The sequence below is a fragment of the Entelurus aequoreus genome, linkage group LG06 (genome assembly GCF_033978785.1).
Source record: "Entelurus aequoreus isolate RoL-2023_Sb linkage group LG06, RoL_Eaeq_v1.1, whole genome shotgun sequence".
NCBI classification, from domain to species: domain Eukaryota; kingdom Metazoa; phylum Chordata; class Actinopteri; order Syngnathiformes; family Syngnathidae; genus Entelurus; species Entelurus aequoreus.
The window spans coordinates 85,844,909-85,863,779 of NC_084736.1; the positions used below are offsets into that span (position 1 = coordinate 85,844,909).

General features: G+C 36.2%; 2 protein-coding genes across 5 annotated transcripts in view; one reads left to right on the forward strand and one right to left on the reverse strand.

Moving 5' to 3' along the window:
• LOC133652706 (centrosomal protein POC5-like) overlaps positions 1-12,860 on the forward strand; it is a 30,828-nt gene extending 17,968 nt beyond the window's left edge. For both annotated transcript variants that reach the window (XM_062051731.1, XM_062051729.1), the window contains exons 7-16: positions 2,064-2,243; positions 2,362-2,548; positions 5,520-5,704; positions 7,412-7,549; positions 8,634-8,798; positions 8,864-8,966; positions 10,821-10,894; positions 11,769-11,855; positions 11,935-12,105; positions 12,167-12,860. In XM_062051731.1, coding sequence (XP_061907715.1) covers positions 2,064-2,243; positions 2,362-2,548; positions 5,520-5,704; positions 7,412-7,549; positions 8,634-8,798; positions 8,864-8,966; positions 10,821-10,894; positions 11,769-11,855; positions 11,935-12,105; positions 12,167-12,295 — 1,419 coding nt within the window. In that variant the 3' untranslated portion in view covers positions 12,296-12,860. The remainder of the gene's footprint in view (positions 1-2,063; positions 2,244-2,361; positions 2,549-5,519; positions 5,705-7,411; positions 7,550-8,633; positions 8,799-8,863; positions 8,967-10,820; positions 10,895-11,768; positions 11,856-11,934; positions 12,106-12,166) is intronic.
• Positions 11,653-17,138, reverse strand: LOC133652707 (ankyrin repeat and death domain-containing protein 1B-like). Of its 3 annotated transcripts, XM_062051734.1 has the most exons (4): positions 16,835-17,138; positions 16,423-16,657; positions 13,060-13,191; positions 11,653-12,971 (listed from the first exon to the last, which is right to left on the reverse strand). In XM_062051734.1, exons 1-4 carry the CDS (start codon positions 16,880-16,882, stop codon positions 12,913-12,915), a joined length of 474 nt encoding a protein of 157 aa, XP_061907718.1. In that variant the 5' UTR covers positions 16,883-17,138; the 3' UTR covers positions 11,653-12,912. The 3 variants fall into 3 exon arrangements, with proteins under 3 accessions (XP_061907718.1, XP_061907717.1, XP_061907716.1); XM_062051733.1 differs by having other exon boundaries at positions 11,653-12,968; positions 16,423-17,138; XM_062051732.1 differs by having other exon boundaries at positions 16,423-17,138.
• Between the last annotated feature and the right edge of the window lie 1,733 nt (positions 17,139-18,871).

An 18,871-nucleotide genomic window follows, 5' to 3' on the forward strand; every position in this document is an offset into this window, starting at 1 on the left:
TAAACAAAGGGCATAAAAACGTTTTGGATTTATATTGTTTGTACTTTTTTTGCTTACATTTCTGACTTCAGTCCTCAAAAATTCAATTTTTTTTACCTTTTTGAAGGTGTTTAAATCAGTTAAGGTTACAGGTTTAAATTATTGTATTAACTCATGTTATTAAAATGTATGCTAATACAAATGTATATTTTGATTGAAAACTTGATCAAAAGGCCTTCAAAAAGTTGAAATGAAAAACCTGTTTGATTATTTTTTTGGGGGGCTGATGGTGAAGAAGAGATTTGAGCAAAAAAAGTTAAAAAAATGAATGTATTGCATGTTTTATTTTATGAACCATTGTGTACATTGACTATGCATTGCCTTCTGTCTCAAAATTGATACAATTAAAAGTAAAGTAAGATTGGGCCAGTAAATTAAAGTACAGTATTCTAATAAAGATTAGGGATGTTGCCGTAGCTGAGATAGGCTCCAGCGCCCCCCGCGACCCCGAAGGGAATAAGCGGTAGAAAATGGACGGATGGATGCACTTTTTATTTTGCCTATCATTCACAATCCCTGTGTAAGATACTTTGTACCTTAATTAGATAAGGCACTGTTATTCTGAAATAATGAATTCAAGTTTTAAAGGTGTCATGTGTAGAAATGTGGCCAGAAATGGTACTGCAATCACAGTCAAAACTCTGTAGTACCCTCCCACTGTCCATGACTGAGGGTGCCAGACACGCAGCCGAATCCAAATCCTACTCAAAGGAACTTCAAATGGCAATCAACGAGTCCTACGCTGTAGGTTTTTCTTGTTTATGCTTCTTGTAAGATGGTTTACTAAGTAATTCTACCACATTTTACTGATGTCGATTAGCCAAATGTATTTCTAAAGTTATGCAGCAATAATTTTGTCGGGAGTCGGGACAGATTGTTTGCATTACCCTGCTAAAATGTCTTATTTGACCGCAGGGACCACCATCGAAATATATTATATATAATAATATATTATATATGGCATAGGCGCGCTGCATTCTCTTCCATGTACGCACATCCCCATCTTTCAGTGCAGTGTGAGATTCTATGAGCTAACCGTTATGCAAAAACCATGTTGCGCATAAATCATATAGCCTACTACCATGTCAATACACCAAGTCGAAAATCATTACATGTAATTCATTATATAGTGCCAAGCAAATACCACCCCATATGTGCCTGATGATGCACATACAGTACCAGAAACCGCAATTAGCGGTGCTAATGTTGGAACCCATTTCCTCAGCATATCAGCATATTGAGAACGAAATAGGCACCGACACTACCCATGTCCACATAGGTTTTAATTTTCAAAAATATATTTTGCCGTCAGTTTGAATACACATTGACATACAGGCTAACGGGCATTTATTTCCCCCGTTAGCCTATATGTTGATGTGTCATTGGCCGGGCTAGCATGCTAAGCATTCGTTGCAGGAACATACTAGCTTTGTTAGACAAGATCATAGACTGTATTGGACAATATAGTTTACATACCAAATGTCCATTTCCATTTATTACAAGTAATAAAAAAACGTAAATGCCTGACTTGCCTATCAAGGAGGAAATTAGCAAGTTTGGCATAAGATGAAAAAATCTTCTCCGCCTTCAATCGTCTCCATCTTTTAAAGGCATCCCCGATACAAATCCTTGTTTTGTTCCTGGCTTTGTCATGAATAAGTTCAGAATCTTAACGAGGCCTTTTAGATTTACTAAGGTCTGACATGTTTAGTAACTTTACCAGTGGCAGTAGCTAGACAAAGATGGCGGTACGTAACTGGCAACCTGGATGTGACACACTCACAGACTTTCTAATTGGTCAAACGGTAGAGGGCGGGGCATCGAAATGAAAACAATAAAACATTTTTGGGGCTGTAAATCTAATTTAGAAATGAGCATATCCCAGCTGAACTACAATTATCAGTTATGAAGGTATTCGAAAATAACATGATTTATTAATGCCTTTTGACATATCAGTGCCATTTAATGATGACTTGACATATGGCTCCTTTAAATCATTTGTGGTCTCTGGGTTTTCTTAACAGGCTCACGCTGTCAAGTTGGCGCAGCAGCACCACTGTATGTACCTGAAGAGGAAGATGTGGTTAGCATGGCGTGCAGTCGCTAAGAAAGAGTGGAAGATAAGGGTGGAGCAGGCTTGTCGCGAAAGAGCTGAGGACGTGTGCACCCGCCTGGCTGAGGAGTACGAGGCCAAGCTAAACATGGTGGGTATTGTCACTCGCTATCCTATGAAAAGGACCTCAAATAGTTGAGAAAAATGTTGTCGGCGGACATACTAGTAATGTATCACATATTCATTAAGTGGATTCTGTATGTTCTTAGTTGACTTTAGAGCACAACGAGGAGCGAGAGAAGATGCTGGAAGAGATTCAAAGACTGCAAGTGGACCGAGAACGCAGAGAAGTATCCATGAGGAAAGCATTGATGAGGGGCGTGTGTGCTCTCAACATGGAGACTCTCCAGCTGTTCAATGCCGGGGATGCAGAATCCGAGGAAAATAATGAGCACGGTATGCAATGAAGGGAACTCCTTTGGATTTTGTTGGTAGAACATTTGGTATTTGGTACAATTAGTCATTAAGGGTGGACTATATGGCCTAAAATATATATAGCATTTGATACACATCACAATATATCATTTTGACATATAAAATATAGTAGAACCATTTCAAAACGGGTTACAAAGGCTGCAAATTTGGCTGCTGACGTGACATTGCGTTCTTTCCGGTGTATTATATTGTCAAAACTATTGGTAATCTACTTGTAATTTACTGTTAATTTATGTTTACTTTCTGTTGTAACATGGTTCTATTTACAATTCAATTGAAATATAATAAGCACTTATTATTCTGTTGTTTGGATACTCTACATTAGTTTTGGGCAATAGTACAAATTTGAGTATCGATCCAATACAATGGTAGTAGTTAGTATTGGTATGACCAGTATTGGTCATACCAATCCTGATAATGACACTTCTAATTTTTTAAGATCCATGAATGATTACATTTTTGATTACAATTTTAATCAGACAAAAACACAGGTAATAATATCAATTAAATATTTAGTTTTTTTTATTCCGTTATTGCAAAATAATTAAAACATAAGCAAAAACTAATATTGGCTCCTATTTAAAGGGGAACTGCACTTTTTTTTAATGTTGCCTATTCACAATCATTATAAAAGATCAAAAGTCCGCTAACAATGAAGCTTAAAAAAGCATCCAAATACGGTTTAATATACAGTACACAATGTAAGTTTATATATGTAATGTAGTAACAGGCACATTTATAATATTTAATAACATATTTTGATCATTTTAAACATACACGGCACATTAATTTAAAAAACGCATTATGACGTTCGCTTTTTTTTTTCTTCAACACTGATTATTACTCACTGCAGACTTCATACATCACTTACTGTGCAATGTCTGTTGTCATTAGGATGGCGACTGCTGGGATGTTCATATATTCCCATTTAAATGAAGAATGTCTCATAATCCTCTCGAAGAAATGGGATGGGGCGGGGGCACCATGCGTTTTTTTCGTGTCGTTCTGGCCATTTTCGGGTCCTAAATGGCTGTCAAAAGGTACCAAATTGTCGAAATACCTACTCAGACGTCTACTTTCCAGGTGAGACGCATGATTTAAGATTTACAATACACTTACAGCAGGGGTGTCCAAACTTTTTCCACTGAGGGCCGCACACGGGAAAATTAAAGCATGCTGGGGCCCTTTTGATATTTTTCATTTTCAAACCATAACAAAATAAATGGATTTATTTTCATTTTTTTTACCTTTATGGTTCCTGGGGACCGTAAAGGGTCTAAGTCATTAAAATGTTAAAAACAAGTCAAATTATTATTTTTTTTAAATTTAATGCTTACAATAAATCTCTACAGTAGATCAACTTCAGGTTGATACAAAATAAAAATAAAAGGTTTTATGCCTTTTCTGTCAAAGACAACTTTGTTTTTTATAATAAAACTGAAATACGCAGTATTTCCCCCACTGCCCAAAACATTAAGAAAGCAATGTTTGATGTGAAGTAATTAGAGCTTTAAAAGATCAATAATGCAGGACACTATTGATTTTAATTCATTATTATTTTTGAGTAATCACAGTGAAAAGATAGATTAAATCCCATTAAATATATTTGGGATCCAAAAGGTGCCCCACTCATAAAGTGATATATTTTTATTAGTTGTTTTTTTTTACTTTCAAAAATTAAGTTACGAGATGAAGTTCAGATATAGCTGTCAATTTCACGTTTGAACTAATATTTTGTTTGTTTTATGCTCTTTTGTTAAAGAAAATATTGATGTTTTTGTATGGCAACCACACAATTTATGCAAAATTTTCCACATTGAACATTTTAAAGTTAAATATTTGAAATAATTGCAGCCTTGAATAGGTCTTTTTTTTTTTTTTTTTTTTGAGCAATGGCAAAAAAAGAAAAATAAAGATAGACAAAAGAAAAAAAACAGCCTGCATGGCAGCTTTGTGTCAACATTGCAACTTTTTCTAGTTAGATTTCACCTCATTCCACTTTTTTTAATGTGTTTTTTTTAATTTTTGCAATACCATTTCCAGAATGTGTGGCGGGCCGGTAAACAATTAGCTGCGGGCCGCGAATGGCCCCCGGGCCGCACTTTGAACACCCCTGACTTATAATAGCACTTATAATAACAATATCACTAATACTTGTTAATATTCAAGTCACGAAATGTAAATGAATATTGTTGGCGCTTTTTGAATGGTTATTTATTGGATTTTATGGGCAAAATAGTGGAGTTCCCAGACTTTTATTTACATTTATTCAATATTTAGAATGCATTAAAAAAAATTAATTCGTCGTCATGTCTTTTATAATAATTGTGGATGCTTGCGTGATTCCCCAAAAAGTGCAGTTCCCTTTTTTAGTCTTTTTGTTTTTGTATTTCCTGAGTTTTTGAACTATAAAAAACGATTTTGTGACAGTTAAAAATATCGATCTAATCACTGTAGTATCAACCTTACATACAGTGCTATACTTGGTATCGTTACTGTCAATACTTGTATTGATCTTGTAGCTTAGTGGTTAGATATGCATTTTTTTTTTTAAATCCTCCTACGGTGTGTAGTGTAGCACGTCAGGCTATCTCTTATCCTCTGGTCCTCCAGTGATAACAGTATATGTAAAAAAAAAAAAAATCAGTTAATTTGCTTTCATGGAGGTAAAGATTAGTGACTTGCATGCATCTTCGCACTGTGGAGAGGACGCTACATTGTGCTGAGGTTGCATTCAATGAAGCTAATTTGCGGGAAACGGCTAGACTGTGTCAACGTGCATTATCACTATGGTATTAAACTCTATATTATTTCTATCTTATATTGTTTATATCGCACAACGCTAACTGTCCTCAACAACCATGCATCTGTTGTAAAATTTGGGTTGTCAATTTCTTCGTTTTATTTACAATGACTAGTTTGCTTTTGACAGATCCTGATTCATCTCCTGATGATGATCCTGACCATGATCCTAGTCCTGATCCTGATCCTGGTCCTGGTCCTGGTCCTGGTCCTGGTCCTGGTCCTGGTCCATTGGCTCAGGCCCCGCAACGTCCTGGCCCAGGCCCGGCCCATTTTGACCGCTCAAAGTCTCCCGCCCACCACGACAAGGACCAGGTAGGACAGCAGAGGTTTTGAAAGACAAAAATGTTTCAGATTTCATCACATCAGTTATTTATTTAGCATTTCGGATCTAAAAAAAAATAACCGAAAACTTATTTTTGAATTATTAAACTATCTCTTATTTGGTTTCCTAAATATGTATTAGTCAGCACTGCGCCTTTACTAAAATAATCTCTATGCCTGCTCGATAACGAAGCAGTAGTGCTTTTCACGTGGACAACATTGTAATTGATTTTTGAAACCAATTTATTGTATTTATTCATTCAAAGTTGACGTGTAAACTCATGCAATTAATTACAAAAAATTGCTATAATGTATTAATGTAGATTAATCGCACATTTTAATTTTGATTGCACATGATCCTTCACCCTAACCCAGTGCTTCTCAATTTCTTTTTCATTTACACCCCTCACACCCAACCCTCAGGAAGGAGAAAACATTTTGTGCACCCCCATTCGCCGCAGTAACCATAAATAGTATAATTTCTCTATAAAATTGTTATAAGTACACCCCAGCATAACTTTGTATCCTTATTACCATTAAATAAACCAAAAAAGAAAGATGCGTAGATATTAGGGCTGTGAATCTTTGGGTGTCCCACGATTCGATTCAATATATATTCTTGGGGTCACGATTCGATTCAAAAATGATTTTTTTTTTCAATTCAACACGATTCTCGATTCAAAAACGATTTTTTCCCGATTCAAAAGGATTCTCTATTTATTCAATACATAGGATTTCAGCAGGATCTACCCCAGTCTGCTGACATGCAAGCAGAGTAGTAGATTTTTGTAAAAAGCTTTTATAATTGTAAAGGACAATGTTTTATCAACTGATTTCAATAATGTACTTTTGTTTTAACTATTAAATGAACCAAAATCATGACTTATTTTATCTTTGTGAAAATATTGGACACAGTGTGTTGTCAAGCTTATGAGATGCGATGCAAGTGTAAGCCACTGTGACACTATTGTTCTTTTTTTAATTTTTTTATAAATGTCTAATGATAATGTCAATGAGGGATTTTTAATCACTGCTATGTTGAAATTGTAACTAATATTGATACTGTTGTTGATAATATTAATTTTTGTTTCACTACTTTTAGTTTTGTTCTATGTCATGTTTGTCTCCTCTCAATTGCTCTGTTTATTGCAGTTCTGAGTGTTGCTGGGTCGGGTTTGGTTTGGGAATTGGATTGCATTGTTATGGTATTGCTGTGTATTGTTGGACTGATTAATTTTTTTTTTTTTTAAAAACGATTTTTTTAAAAATGAGAATCGATTCTGAATCGCACAACGTGAGAATCGCAATTCGAATCGCAATTCGAATCGATTTTTTCCCACACCCCTAGTAGATATACTGTACTTACAACAAGAATAACTTTATTAACATTGTTTTTTAGTCCGTAATAGAAAAAAAAGGTAAATCCTTATTAAAACTAACATTTTTAACAGACTTAAACAATTTGATACTGAAAAAAATTAGCTCAATAAGTAAAATTGATTAGCAACATTAATTCAGGAGCACAATGTATAAAAGTTTAACATGCCAAACAAAAATTAATAAAACAATTGTGCTGATTTAATTTTTTTATAAAAATGAGGACGTCAGAATTAATGGCTACAATGAGCATGTTTTGTTGTGTGCAGTTTTTTGAAGCGGGGTTTGAAGCAAGATACTGACTGACTTATTTTCCCTCAGATGGGTCCTGGTGCACCCATGCCTGGCCCTGAATTACCCACCTCCACTTTGCACACTCCAGCACAATACCCTGCAGCGCCGCACGCGCCAGCGGCTCAAAGCCTATTCCCACAAGGGGGCAGCACTGTGTTTCACAAGGTGAGCAAAAGGACATTGTTTTCTGTGAACATTAGGCAAGGCAAGGCAAGGCAACTTTATTTGTATAGCGCTTTTCATACACAAGGCAGACTCAAAGTGCTTCACAGACAACAAAGTGAAATGAAAGAAAATAAAAGCAAAATTAAAATGCAGACAATAAAAATAAAAACAGTGCAGACGTTAAAAGTTAAAAGATTAAAAGATTTAGCTGAAAGCTAAAGTGAACATAAAAGTCTTCAGTCTAGTTTTAAAAGTAGTCAGAGTTGGGGAAAGTCTTGACATCTTCAGGAAGTTTATTCCAGCTATTTGTTGCATAGTGACTGAATGATGCTCTCCCTTGATTTGAGTTTACTCTTGGAACCGCTAACAGATTGGTCTCAGAAGATCTTAGTGATCTAGATGGCTTATATAGTGGGAGCATATCAGTAATATACTTCCGCCCTAGACCATGTAGTGATTTATATGTGAGCAGGAGGATTTTGAAATCAATTCTCTGATGTACAGGGAGCCAATGTAAGGATTTAAGAATTGGTGTAATGTGCTCACATTTTTTGGTCTTTGTTAGAACTCTAGCAGCAGCGTTCTGAACAAGCTGTAGCTGCCTGACAGTTTTTTTGGGAAGACCTGCAAGGAGACCATTACAATAGTCTAGCCTACTGGTAATAAAGGCATGTACAAGTTTTTCAAAGTCTTGAGCTGACATGAGCCCTCTAAGTCTTTTTACATTTTTGAGGTGATAGTAGGCCGATTTTGTTACTGATTTGATGTGACTGTCGAAATGTAAATCAGAATCTAAAATAACCCCAAGATTTCTGGCTTTATTTGAGTTTTTCAGGGACAGTGATTGAAGGTGTTGGACGACTTTAAACCTTTCTTTTGTAGCACCAAAAACAATTATCTCAGTTTTATCTTCATTTAGTTGTAGGAAATTTTGGCACATCCAGTGTTTGACTTGCTCAATGCACTGGCACAGAAGATCTATGGGGCGATAGTCATTTGGTGATTACAACAAACACTAACATACAGTAGTAATAACAATGTACCAATTGGTGTTATAGTCTCTAAATGCTATTGATTTCGACAGGCCAGTGTCCCCACAGCAGTCCAACAAAAAACGGCAAACGTGGCAACAGCTCGTGTAACTGCGAAACATGCTTCTAGTAAGAGTATACGCAACAACGTAGAAGCCATGGCTGTGGCCCCGCCCATGAGCTCCGTTGCAGTAGACCACCATCAATCTGTATCACAGGTAAGGAATGTTTAGAATTCTCTTCCTTTGCTACAACGTAATAAAACGTTTTTCTTCTCTCCAAGCAAACTATGGGTCAGGCTACCGCTGCCAAATATCCTCGCTCCTCCCAGCATGCTTCCCGCGCCACCGGTGCCAGGACACACGCCAGAACACACATCGGCACATGTAATGTACACGCAAGTAGTCACATGACTACACACACACGTTCTGTTCGTATGTTGATGTACCTATACCAGACCTGGGCAAAATACGGCTCGCGGCCCATTAAGATTTTCAATCCGGCCCGCCGGACGTTCTACATAATTTTTTTTTTTAGACCTTTAACATCCAAACTGTCGCCGCCATTATGATGTGCAGTGCTGTTTTTAAATGACTGTAAGTCTTGGACTATAGAAAGTATTTCAGTGGTTGAAATCTGTGCTTTTGGGTGTTATACGAGTTATTACGGTAATGTATGTCACAGCAGTTCAGACGAGGAACAAAACAGAGTGGGCTGGGTTTGTTTTCAGAGCAGCCAGCCCAAAACGCAAGTGTCAGGAACAGATGCGGAAGAAAATTTGTACAACAAATGTCTGCATAAAAGTGATAATATAACATATTGTAGGTGTTTATTACACTTGTTTGTTACATTTTTGTTGTGTTTCTATGTTTCGATATGTCTATCGAGGAGCTGGTCTGAGAAGTTAAAAGAGGAGCGATGTTCATATGTTGTTAATAATGTTGTTAATATTCAGTGTTTTAGTGTTCATTGTTAATATTGTAAATCCCACTTACTTTATTTTCATGTACATTTTGGGTGTCACATTCAGAAAAAAAACTTAAAATTCCATTCCGTTTTTTTGAGGTGGTCTGTCATAACTATTTTAGAATTCTATCGGACATTGTGACTTTTGGTATTAGTGTTCCTGGAAAAAAAGAGACCCAAACACACATACTGTACAGCAGATTTTTACAGCTAAGTGTATATATAATTTATACACACATACACATTGGCCTCCCCAGACACATTTTTTCTCTCAATGTGGCCCCCGAGTCAAAATATTTGCCTAGTTCTGGTCTAAACAGTGTAATATAATACTTTATAGGAGTCTTACTTCAACCTTTTTATTTTGTTTATTAATGTTAATCAAGCCCGACACCAATTGTATTTTTCTTTTATTCTGTTTACAAAAACCACACAGAATATTGATCGGGTCTAACTACTACTAGTGGCCTAGTGGGTAGAGTGTCCGCCCTGAGATCGGTAGGTTGTGAGTTCAAACCCCGGTCGAGTCATACCAAAGACTGTAAAAAAAATGGGACCCATTACCTCCCTGCTTGGCACTCAGCATCAAGGGTTGGAATTGGGGGTTAAATCACCAAAAATGATTCCCGGGCGCAGCACCGCTGCTGCCCACTGCCCCCCTCACCTCCCAGGGGGTGAAGAAGGGGATGGGTCAAATGCAGAGGACAAATTTCACCACACCTAGTGTGTGTGTGACAATCATTGGTACTTTAACTTTAAATCAATTTTATTTTTTATTAAAAATAATTTATTTTATTTTATATAAATGGCTTAATACAACATAATACGAGTCTTACTTCAACTTTATTTTATTTTATTATTTCATCAACAAAAATCACACAATGTTAATCAATTCTTAGATCAATTTTATTAAAAATATTTTTCCATTCATTTTATTTTTAAAAAAATCACAGAATGTTGACCGAGCCTTAAATAATTTTTTATTTTTTTTTTTATAAAAAGTCAATTTATTTAATATAAAATCAATTGTTTACACAAGGTTATATCATACTTTATACGAGTCTTACTTCAACTATATTTTTATTTTATTCATTTGTTTTAGCATTTAATCGCACATATTGTTAATTGATTCCTCGATCAATTTTATTTTACTTGTTTTTTTCCTTTTCATTTATTCTTTACGTACTCATTTATTGATTGATGCATGTCTGCAAATGCAACAATTCTTGCAGCTATTGAAGTATTTTTTTAATGAATATTTGTTTTTTTGACAGATCCTGGTTCTGCCAGCCCGGTTGACCACTTTGACCACCCAGACTCACCCACCCACCCTGAAGAGGAAGACATAGTAAGTCACTATCTCGTCCATTATCACGTTACCATGGTTATAATTAGGGAAATTTTTGGCCTCAGATTCAATCCAATTTCGAGTCCCAGTCCAACAGTATACCATACAACTAAAATGTTTTATGGCAAGTAACTAAAGCAAACACATTTTTATAAAGATTATCTTATTTTAATTTAAATTTGCTAGTTTTGTTGTAAATCAGATTATGTATTAAATTTGTGGTATTTAATGCTACATATATATTTTTAACAAAATAAAGTGTCTAGTGCACAATAACTCAGCAATTAAATTAAATAATTTCAGTTTTGCCCTCAAAGCTTACCGTATTGAGACTTACTCCCTAAGTTTGAAAACAATAACAACCATTTTGTAATAGGAACAAGAAAAAATAAATAATCGAATCATTACTTCAGTATCGTTTATATACTGATAGTATTATATACTGATAAAATACGAGGTATCAATAGTATCGACATCTGGATTGATCATCCCTACTTTACATTAAAACTTTAGCTGTTAGCTTCTTGTGTCGTCCTGCATGGTTTGCTTAGCCACACATCTTCCTCTAGTCCTCCACTGATAATTATACTTGGAAGAAACAGTTTATTTACCGCCATGGTGTTGAAGATTAATACCTTAGAAGCAGCTGTGGATAGATGACGCGGTGTTCTGGCAAGACATGCACCCTCCTGGAATTCATGCAACTCCTCCTGCATGTGTATAACAAAAATACAGAAATGTAATGAAGTCTTCCTGAGTGTGCATCCCTTATAAGATGGTCCGATAAGTTAAAAAAGGCAAATATCAGCCAATGGAAAGAACTCATGATTGAGACTTTGCTAAAACTAGCACACAACCATTTCTTTTTCCCCAGATGGGCATGTGGCGCACCCGTGAATTTCTCCCTTCAGCTTCACACAGTTTATTCCCACAAGGGGGCAGCAGCACGTCCCACAAACAGGTCGAACCACAGTATTTTGCTCTTTGAAGAGTAATCCTGTTGTTTCAGTACATCTTCAAAGGTGTTCTTGTCGTCACAGGCCAGTGGGCGTGTGGTCACCTCCAGCCAACAGAAGGCAGCAAAAACCATTACCGCTCGCATTACAGCGCAACATGTTCCCGATAAGAGCGCACGTAGTAACCTCCGAGTCATGGGTGTGGCGCCGTCCATGTGTTCCATCGTGGTAGAACGCCACCAGCCTACTACACAGGTATGAGTCATGCAGGGTGAAGTATATCTCCGTATTCTAATGCACGTCTCTGTCATACAAGTTCATCGGTGGTCAATCGCCTGCAGCCAGATATCCTCGCTCCTCCCAACCAGGTCCTCGCACCCCCAAGACTTCCTCCAAAGCACACCCTGGCACTTGTAATGTACACTCCATCAAAGTAGTTGACTAATCACACACACACACACACACACACACACACACACACAAAAAGACCAGCAGGAGAGGTCCGTCCCACTTTGAAAACCCCTGACTCACTATGCAACAATTCCAGTTTTTTGTGGGTGGTGCTTAAAACCTTTAAAAAGTGATGTTTGATGTTTTTATTGTAGAATAATGCATTATTTTTTTCAGTGACATTTGCACTGATCAATTCATGTACTGTAGTACCTTGGCTTACTAGCCTCCGCGCCACTAGTAATGTTGCAATAAACCCTTTAATATCCGACCATAAGATGATTTCAATTAATTGCAATGGGGAATATTGATTTGTAGTACGAATATTTATGAGCTCAGTCACAGAACCGATTTAAACTCGTAAGCCGAGGTAGCACTGTACTTGCTGTAAAAAGACAAAATTAACTTCATAACTAAAATGTTCACTTTTATTATATTTTTTAAAAAGTGCATGTAAAATGAGTTTTTTAAAGGAAGCATACAGTGTTTGTTAGTGAGACCAAAGCCATCCTGTTTGTACCTGTCATGTGTTTTTTTGTAATAAATTATTTTAGAGCGTCTTTCTATACTGTACAAGCGTGTCTGACAATTGATGTAAACTAACATGCGCAATCATGAAACTCTGCAGTTTCTGCGGCTGACACTCTCTGATTCCATCCGCATCTGATCTGCTGGACAAAAATAAAGATAAAACAAATGCTCAATGAAACATTTATAGATGTTTTGGCCCGTTGAAGAATATATGGAAAAATTATCAACCTGCAGCTTTGCCATTGCCAGTGGTGGCAAGGGCCTGATAGAGTTCTACAGAAGGACTTTTCCGGGCCAACTCCTCTCCATGCAGCCAAATCAGAAGCATCCTGTTGCCATGTTCTTTGTAACTGTGTTGACCTGTCAACCACACCACACTGTCAGAACAACAAATCATATCAATAACTTGTACTGTTTTGGGCATATTTTCCCATAGGAAGTAATGGAAACAGAAATAATATACTTGGACTGGACAGGTAATTTTTAACAAATATTTTAAAATAATTTTAAATGCAAAAAAACATGACTAACTTTGGTAACAAGTCACATGGCTGTAGATCTAGCCACTATACCAGGGGTGTCCAAAGCTCGCTTTTTATTGGCCTTTGATAAAGTCTATCATTCCATTTTCTACCGCTTGTCCCTTTTCGGGGGCGTGGTCCCTGGACAAGTCACCACCTCATCGCTGGGCCAACACAGAAAGACAAGTATTCACACACTAGGAACAATTTAGTGTTGCCAGTCATTGTAAAAATTAAATTATTATTGAGATATGTCATTACTAATGCTGTCAAAATAGTTTTTTTTTTAGTTTTTTTAATCACTTTCTAATTTGCATTAATCACGAATAATCAAGTATTACTAGTAGTATTGGTTGTTTACATAATTTCAATTAAATGAAAAAAAAAAATCCAATATTTGTACACAAATGCAATTTTACTGCTAGAATACCATTAGATTAGAAGGTAAAGGAGCAAAATAAATTGCGTGATTAATCTGCGTAAATACATGATTAATACAAAAAATTGTGATTACCGTATTTTTCGGACTATAAGTCGCAGTTTTTTTCATAGTTTGGCCGTGGGTGCGACTTATACTCAGGAGCGACTTATGTGTGAAATTATTAACACATTACCGTAAAATATCAAATAATATTATTTAGCTCTTTTACGTAAGAGACTAGACGTTAGAGATGCGCGGTTTGCGGGCACACTCGCGGTGTCCGCGGGTAATCCGCGGGTCGGGCAGATGAATGACGAAAAAAATAGATTTTAAATAGATTCGGGCGGGTGGCGGTTGAACCAATTCGGAAATATATATACATAGTAAATGTATAAAGAGAATCCTACGTGTCCCAGCAACAAGTACCGCAAGTGAGCGCTCCTTCAGCGCAGCAGGGCGCATTTTAGAGGCCAGGCGCTCTCGCCTGAATGAATCCTGGCACTGTAGATGCCATTTTATTCCTGCATAGTGCTAAAAAAAAAAAGTAAGTAGACATACGGTTGGATGTGTTAAACGAATTAGTCTACGTTACCTAGGCTATACCAAATAAGCCCATGTCTAACCTATATTGAGTTCGGTCAGCTGAATAATTGTGATGGTTACTGTTGTTTGGGCGCACTACAATGCAAAGGAAATAAGGCAATTGCGTTGTTTATTGTGTTTTTTTTTTCTATTGGAGATATACTACTGTGTGTTAATTATTTGGCCTCGCTTTCAAGTGAAGCGCATCTCCGATTGGCTACAATGTAAGGCTATTTAGCCTGCTTTGTTTGTCGCGACCGTCTATTTTCATTATAATTCAATTATTATTATTTATTTTATTTATTTTTGTTTAAATAGGGATGACATACATATGTTGTTGTATAATTTAAGTTTGTGCGTGTGATTGACAGCCTAAGGCTTATGAGGAACATTTTTTATTTATTTTTTTATTTCAACTTAAAAACGTATGAGCCTATGCCTACAACATAGGCTATGTGTTTATCTTTATTTTCCTGCCTGTCGTTGACAATGGAGATTGTCTGATATTTTGTCATGGCTGCAGATCAATCAATAAAGGTTCATCTTTGTCGCAAAATTGTTCACTGTTTCACTGTGCACCCTGCCCTCGACTTATAAGATTTCATCGGATTTAGCGATTAGGAGTGACAGATTGTTTGGTAAACGTATAGCATGTTCTATATGTTATAGTTATTTGAATGACTCTTACCGTAATATGTTACGTTAACATACCAGGCACGTTCTCAGTTGGTTATTTATGCGTCATATAACGTACACTTATTCAGCCTGTTCACTATTCTTTATTTATTTTAAATTGCCTTTCAAATGTCTATTCTTGGTGTTGGATTTTATCAAATAAATTTCCCCAAAAAATGCGACTTATACTCCAGTGCGACTTATGTTTTTTTCCTTCTTTATTATGCATTTTCGGCCGGAGCGACTTATACTCCGGAGTGACTTATAGTCCGAAAAATACGGTAATCGCATGAGTTAACTCTTGACAGCCCTAGTTATTCGATATTACACTAAATGTCAACTATAACACTAACCTAACTTAGCATATATTGTTGATGTGCATTGGTTTGCTGTTGATCTTTGATGTACAAAATGACCCCTGCATCTTTCAGTTTTTCTGAATGTGGCCTTCGCTGTAAAAAGTTTGGACACCCGTGCACTAAACAGCCTGTTCTTCCAAAGTTATTTCAAATAAACTTATGAAAAGAATACAGTTGTGACTGTTTCCACTTCAAAAAAGGCTATGCACCAATCTGATAAACGTGGTGGAGATTGGCCGAGGAGACATCAAACTTGACTAAATAGCGGAAGTAAAAGTCGTAACAAGTTTCCGTATGTGACCCTGCGAAAGGATTATTACCTTTGCCAGAGGAGCGCTACATCTCCAACGTGAGGTTCTTTGTCTTTCTGAGGCCAAGCTAAAACAAAAATTGATTGTTGAACTGAGATTAAGCGAGATATGAGGTTTTTGCAAAACGTCATGCACGTTTTTTTCTCCTTCCTGAAAATGGTCAAAATCTGGTTTATGAAAAAATCTGAACCGTTCGGTTGACCGAACCGTTCATCTTGACTAAAGTTAAGATAGGGGTGTCGTGTGGATATAAAATATTGTTGCTTTTGCTTGAATGTCAAGAAGATGACAAGGTGTTTGATCAACAATCATCTGCAACCATCTTAAAGTGCATACTTTCCCTTTTGGTTTACCATAAACCAGAGATTCTCAAACTGTTACGCGGGCTCCATCTAGTGGTACGCCGAATAATCACTTGATTAAAGTTCAGTGTTTTATTTTCTATTCAAACAGTGTGTAATGTTACAGTGGCAAAAAATATTGAAGATAATTGTTAAATAAAACTTCGGCCTTGTTTTTAATAAATACTTGGGCCTACTCCGCTACTGTATTTTAATGTTGGTCATTACGGTGTAATTTGGGAGAGCTAAGTGTTTTCTGAGGTGGTACTTTGTGAAAAACGTTTAAAAACCACTGCCCTAAACAGTTGGAAAATACAACTCTAAAGCAGGAAGTACTTTTTGAAAGTGATGTTTGATTAAATTGAAGTGAGCTGTGGTCACCTGTCCACTGTCTCTCAATGGCGGACACTTGGTCCTGAGTGAATCCCCAGTGTTCAGCCAGGCTCTTCCAGTCTCCCGGCTTCAGGAGCTGGTAGGTCAGACGCCAGGCCATGGAGCGGAACTGCTTGGTCTCATAGCGGTGATCCAGTTTGAACGTTAGCGGATACTCGCTGAGATCCAGTTTGAGTGTTAGCGGATACTCGCTGAGAACACTGTCATTAAACTCTGGGTTAACCTGCAGGGAACATGAAAGGCTGTCAGTGGAATGATGAATGCCTCGCACACACAACTTATTGCAATGTAACACGGGCATATATAAAATAAATAATTATTCCACACCTGAAATGTGATTATGGAAAAATAAATGACGATGAATGTGGTTGATTGGCAAACAAAAAAGTCAGTTTCTCACCGTCTTCCATGCGTAATATCGTTCTGCCTTGACAATCATGTCCACCATGATCACCTCGTCTGCTCGGGCTGCCACACCCAGAGCCGTCTTGCCCTGCTACTCCAATATGTGCGCCAAATGTTATCATTGCAAATGGGAAAAAAATATATATTCATAATATATCATATATATTTTATTAATACATATATTTATATATATAAAAAAATTCTATATATATATATAATATATATACACTACCGTTCAAAAGTTTGGGGTCAAATTGAAATGTCCTTATTTTTGAAGGAAAAGCACTGTACTTTTCAATGAAGATAACTTCAAACTAGTCTTAACTTTAAAGAAATACACTCTATACATTGCTAATGTGTTAAATGACTATTCTAGCTGCAAATGTCTGGTTTTTGGTGCAATATCTACAGAGGTGTATAGAGGCCCATTTCCAGCAACTATCACTCCAGTGTTCTAATGGTACAATGTGTTTGCTCATTAACTCAGAAGGCTAATTGATGATTAGAAAACCCTTGTGCAATCATGTTCACACATCTGAAAACAGTTTAGCTCGTTACAGAAGCTACAAAACTGACCTTCCTTTGAGCAGATTGAGTTTCTGGAGCATCACATTTGTGGGGTCACTTAAACGCTCAAAATGGCCAGAAAAAGAGAACTTTCATCTGAAACTCGACAGTCTATTCTTGTTCTTAGAAATGAAGGCTATTCCACAAAATTGTTTGGGTGACCCCAAACTTTTGAATGGTAGTGTACATATTTTCTATATATTTACTTTAATATATATATTATATCATATATATATATATATATATATATATATATATATATATATACTACCGTTCAAAAGTTTGGGGTCACATTGAAATGTCCTTATTTTTGAAGGAAAAGCACTGTACTTTTCAATGAAGATAACTTTAAACTAGTCTTAACTTTAAAGAAATACACTCTATACATTGCTAATGTGGTAAATGACTATTCTAGCTGCAAATGTCTGGTTTTTGGTGCAATATCTACATAGGTGTATAGAGGCCCATTTCCAGCAACTATCACTCCAGTGTTTTAATGGTACAATGTGTTTGCTCATTGGCTCAGAAGGCTAATTGATGATTAGAAAACCCTTGTGCAATCATGTTCACACATCTGAAAACAGTTTAGCTCGTTACAGAAGCTACAAAACTGACCTTCCTTTGAACAGATTGAGTTTCTGGAGCATCACATTTGTGGGGTCAATTAAACGCTCAAAATGGCCAGAAAAAAAAGAACTTTCATCTGAAACTCGACAGTCTATTCTTGTTCTTAGAAATGAAGGCTATTCCACAAAATTGATATAATATATATTATATCAATTTTGTGGAATAGCCTTCATTTCTAAGAACAAGAATAGACTATTTACCATAATATATATATAATTTATGAATATTATTTGTTTTATAAATATTGCTACTCTAATAAGTACACCAAATGTTATCATTGCAAATGAAAAATACACATATATACATACATGCAGTATATATTATTAATACATACATTTATATATAATATATTTTTTTTCTCTATGTATACATATGTATATATTTTCTATATATTTATATATACACCATAAAAAAAATATTTGTTTTATAAATACATGTATGACCCATTTACCAAGTAATGTTATCGGTTCAAAGCTACAGTGCTGTTTTCTGTCAAAACTATTGGGACACCTGTCCATTAAACATGAAAATAAATGTTTTACCCTGATGGTTTGACTTGTGCGGTAGTGGCTGTTTTAAAACGGTGCTATATTAATAAATAAACCTGGTTAAATGAGACCATTAGAAATATGTTGCTAACCTAAAAAAGCTTAATGTAAATTTCCACAAGGATTGTAGTATTTGTTTTCCCACCTAGTGTTCACAGGTGTAGAGATCATCAGATGGGTAAGGCATGCTTTTACCATTATTTGAATGCTATATGATCCATGAATATTGTCAATTTATACAGTGGGGAAAATCCACCTATTCAGGGTTTTTCATTTCCATTTCATCTGCA

Coding starts and splice junctions, on each gene's coding strand:
- LOC133652707 (XM_062051732.1), bottom strand. CDS start 16,735: ATGCCCGTGTTACATTGCAATAAGTTGTGTGTGCGAGGCATTCATCAT. Junction 13,192..16,422: donor CATTGAGAGACAGTGGACAG/GTGACCACAGCT, acceptor TGTGGTTGACAG/GTCAACACAGTTACAAAGAA. Junction 12,972..13,059: donor TGGCAATGGCAAAGCTGCAG/GTTGATAATTTT, acceptor ATTTTTGTCCAG/CAGATCAGATGCGGATGGAA.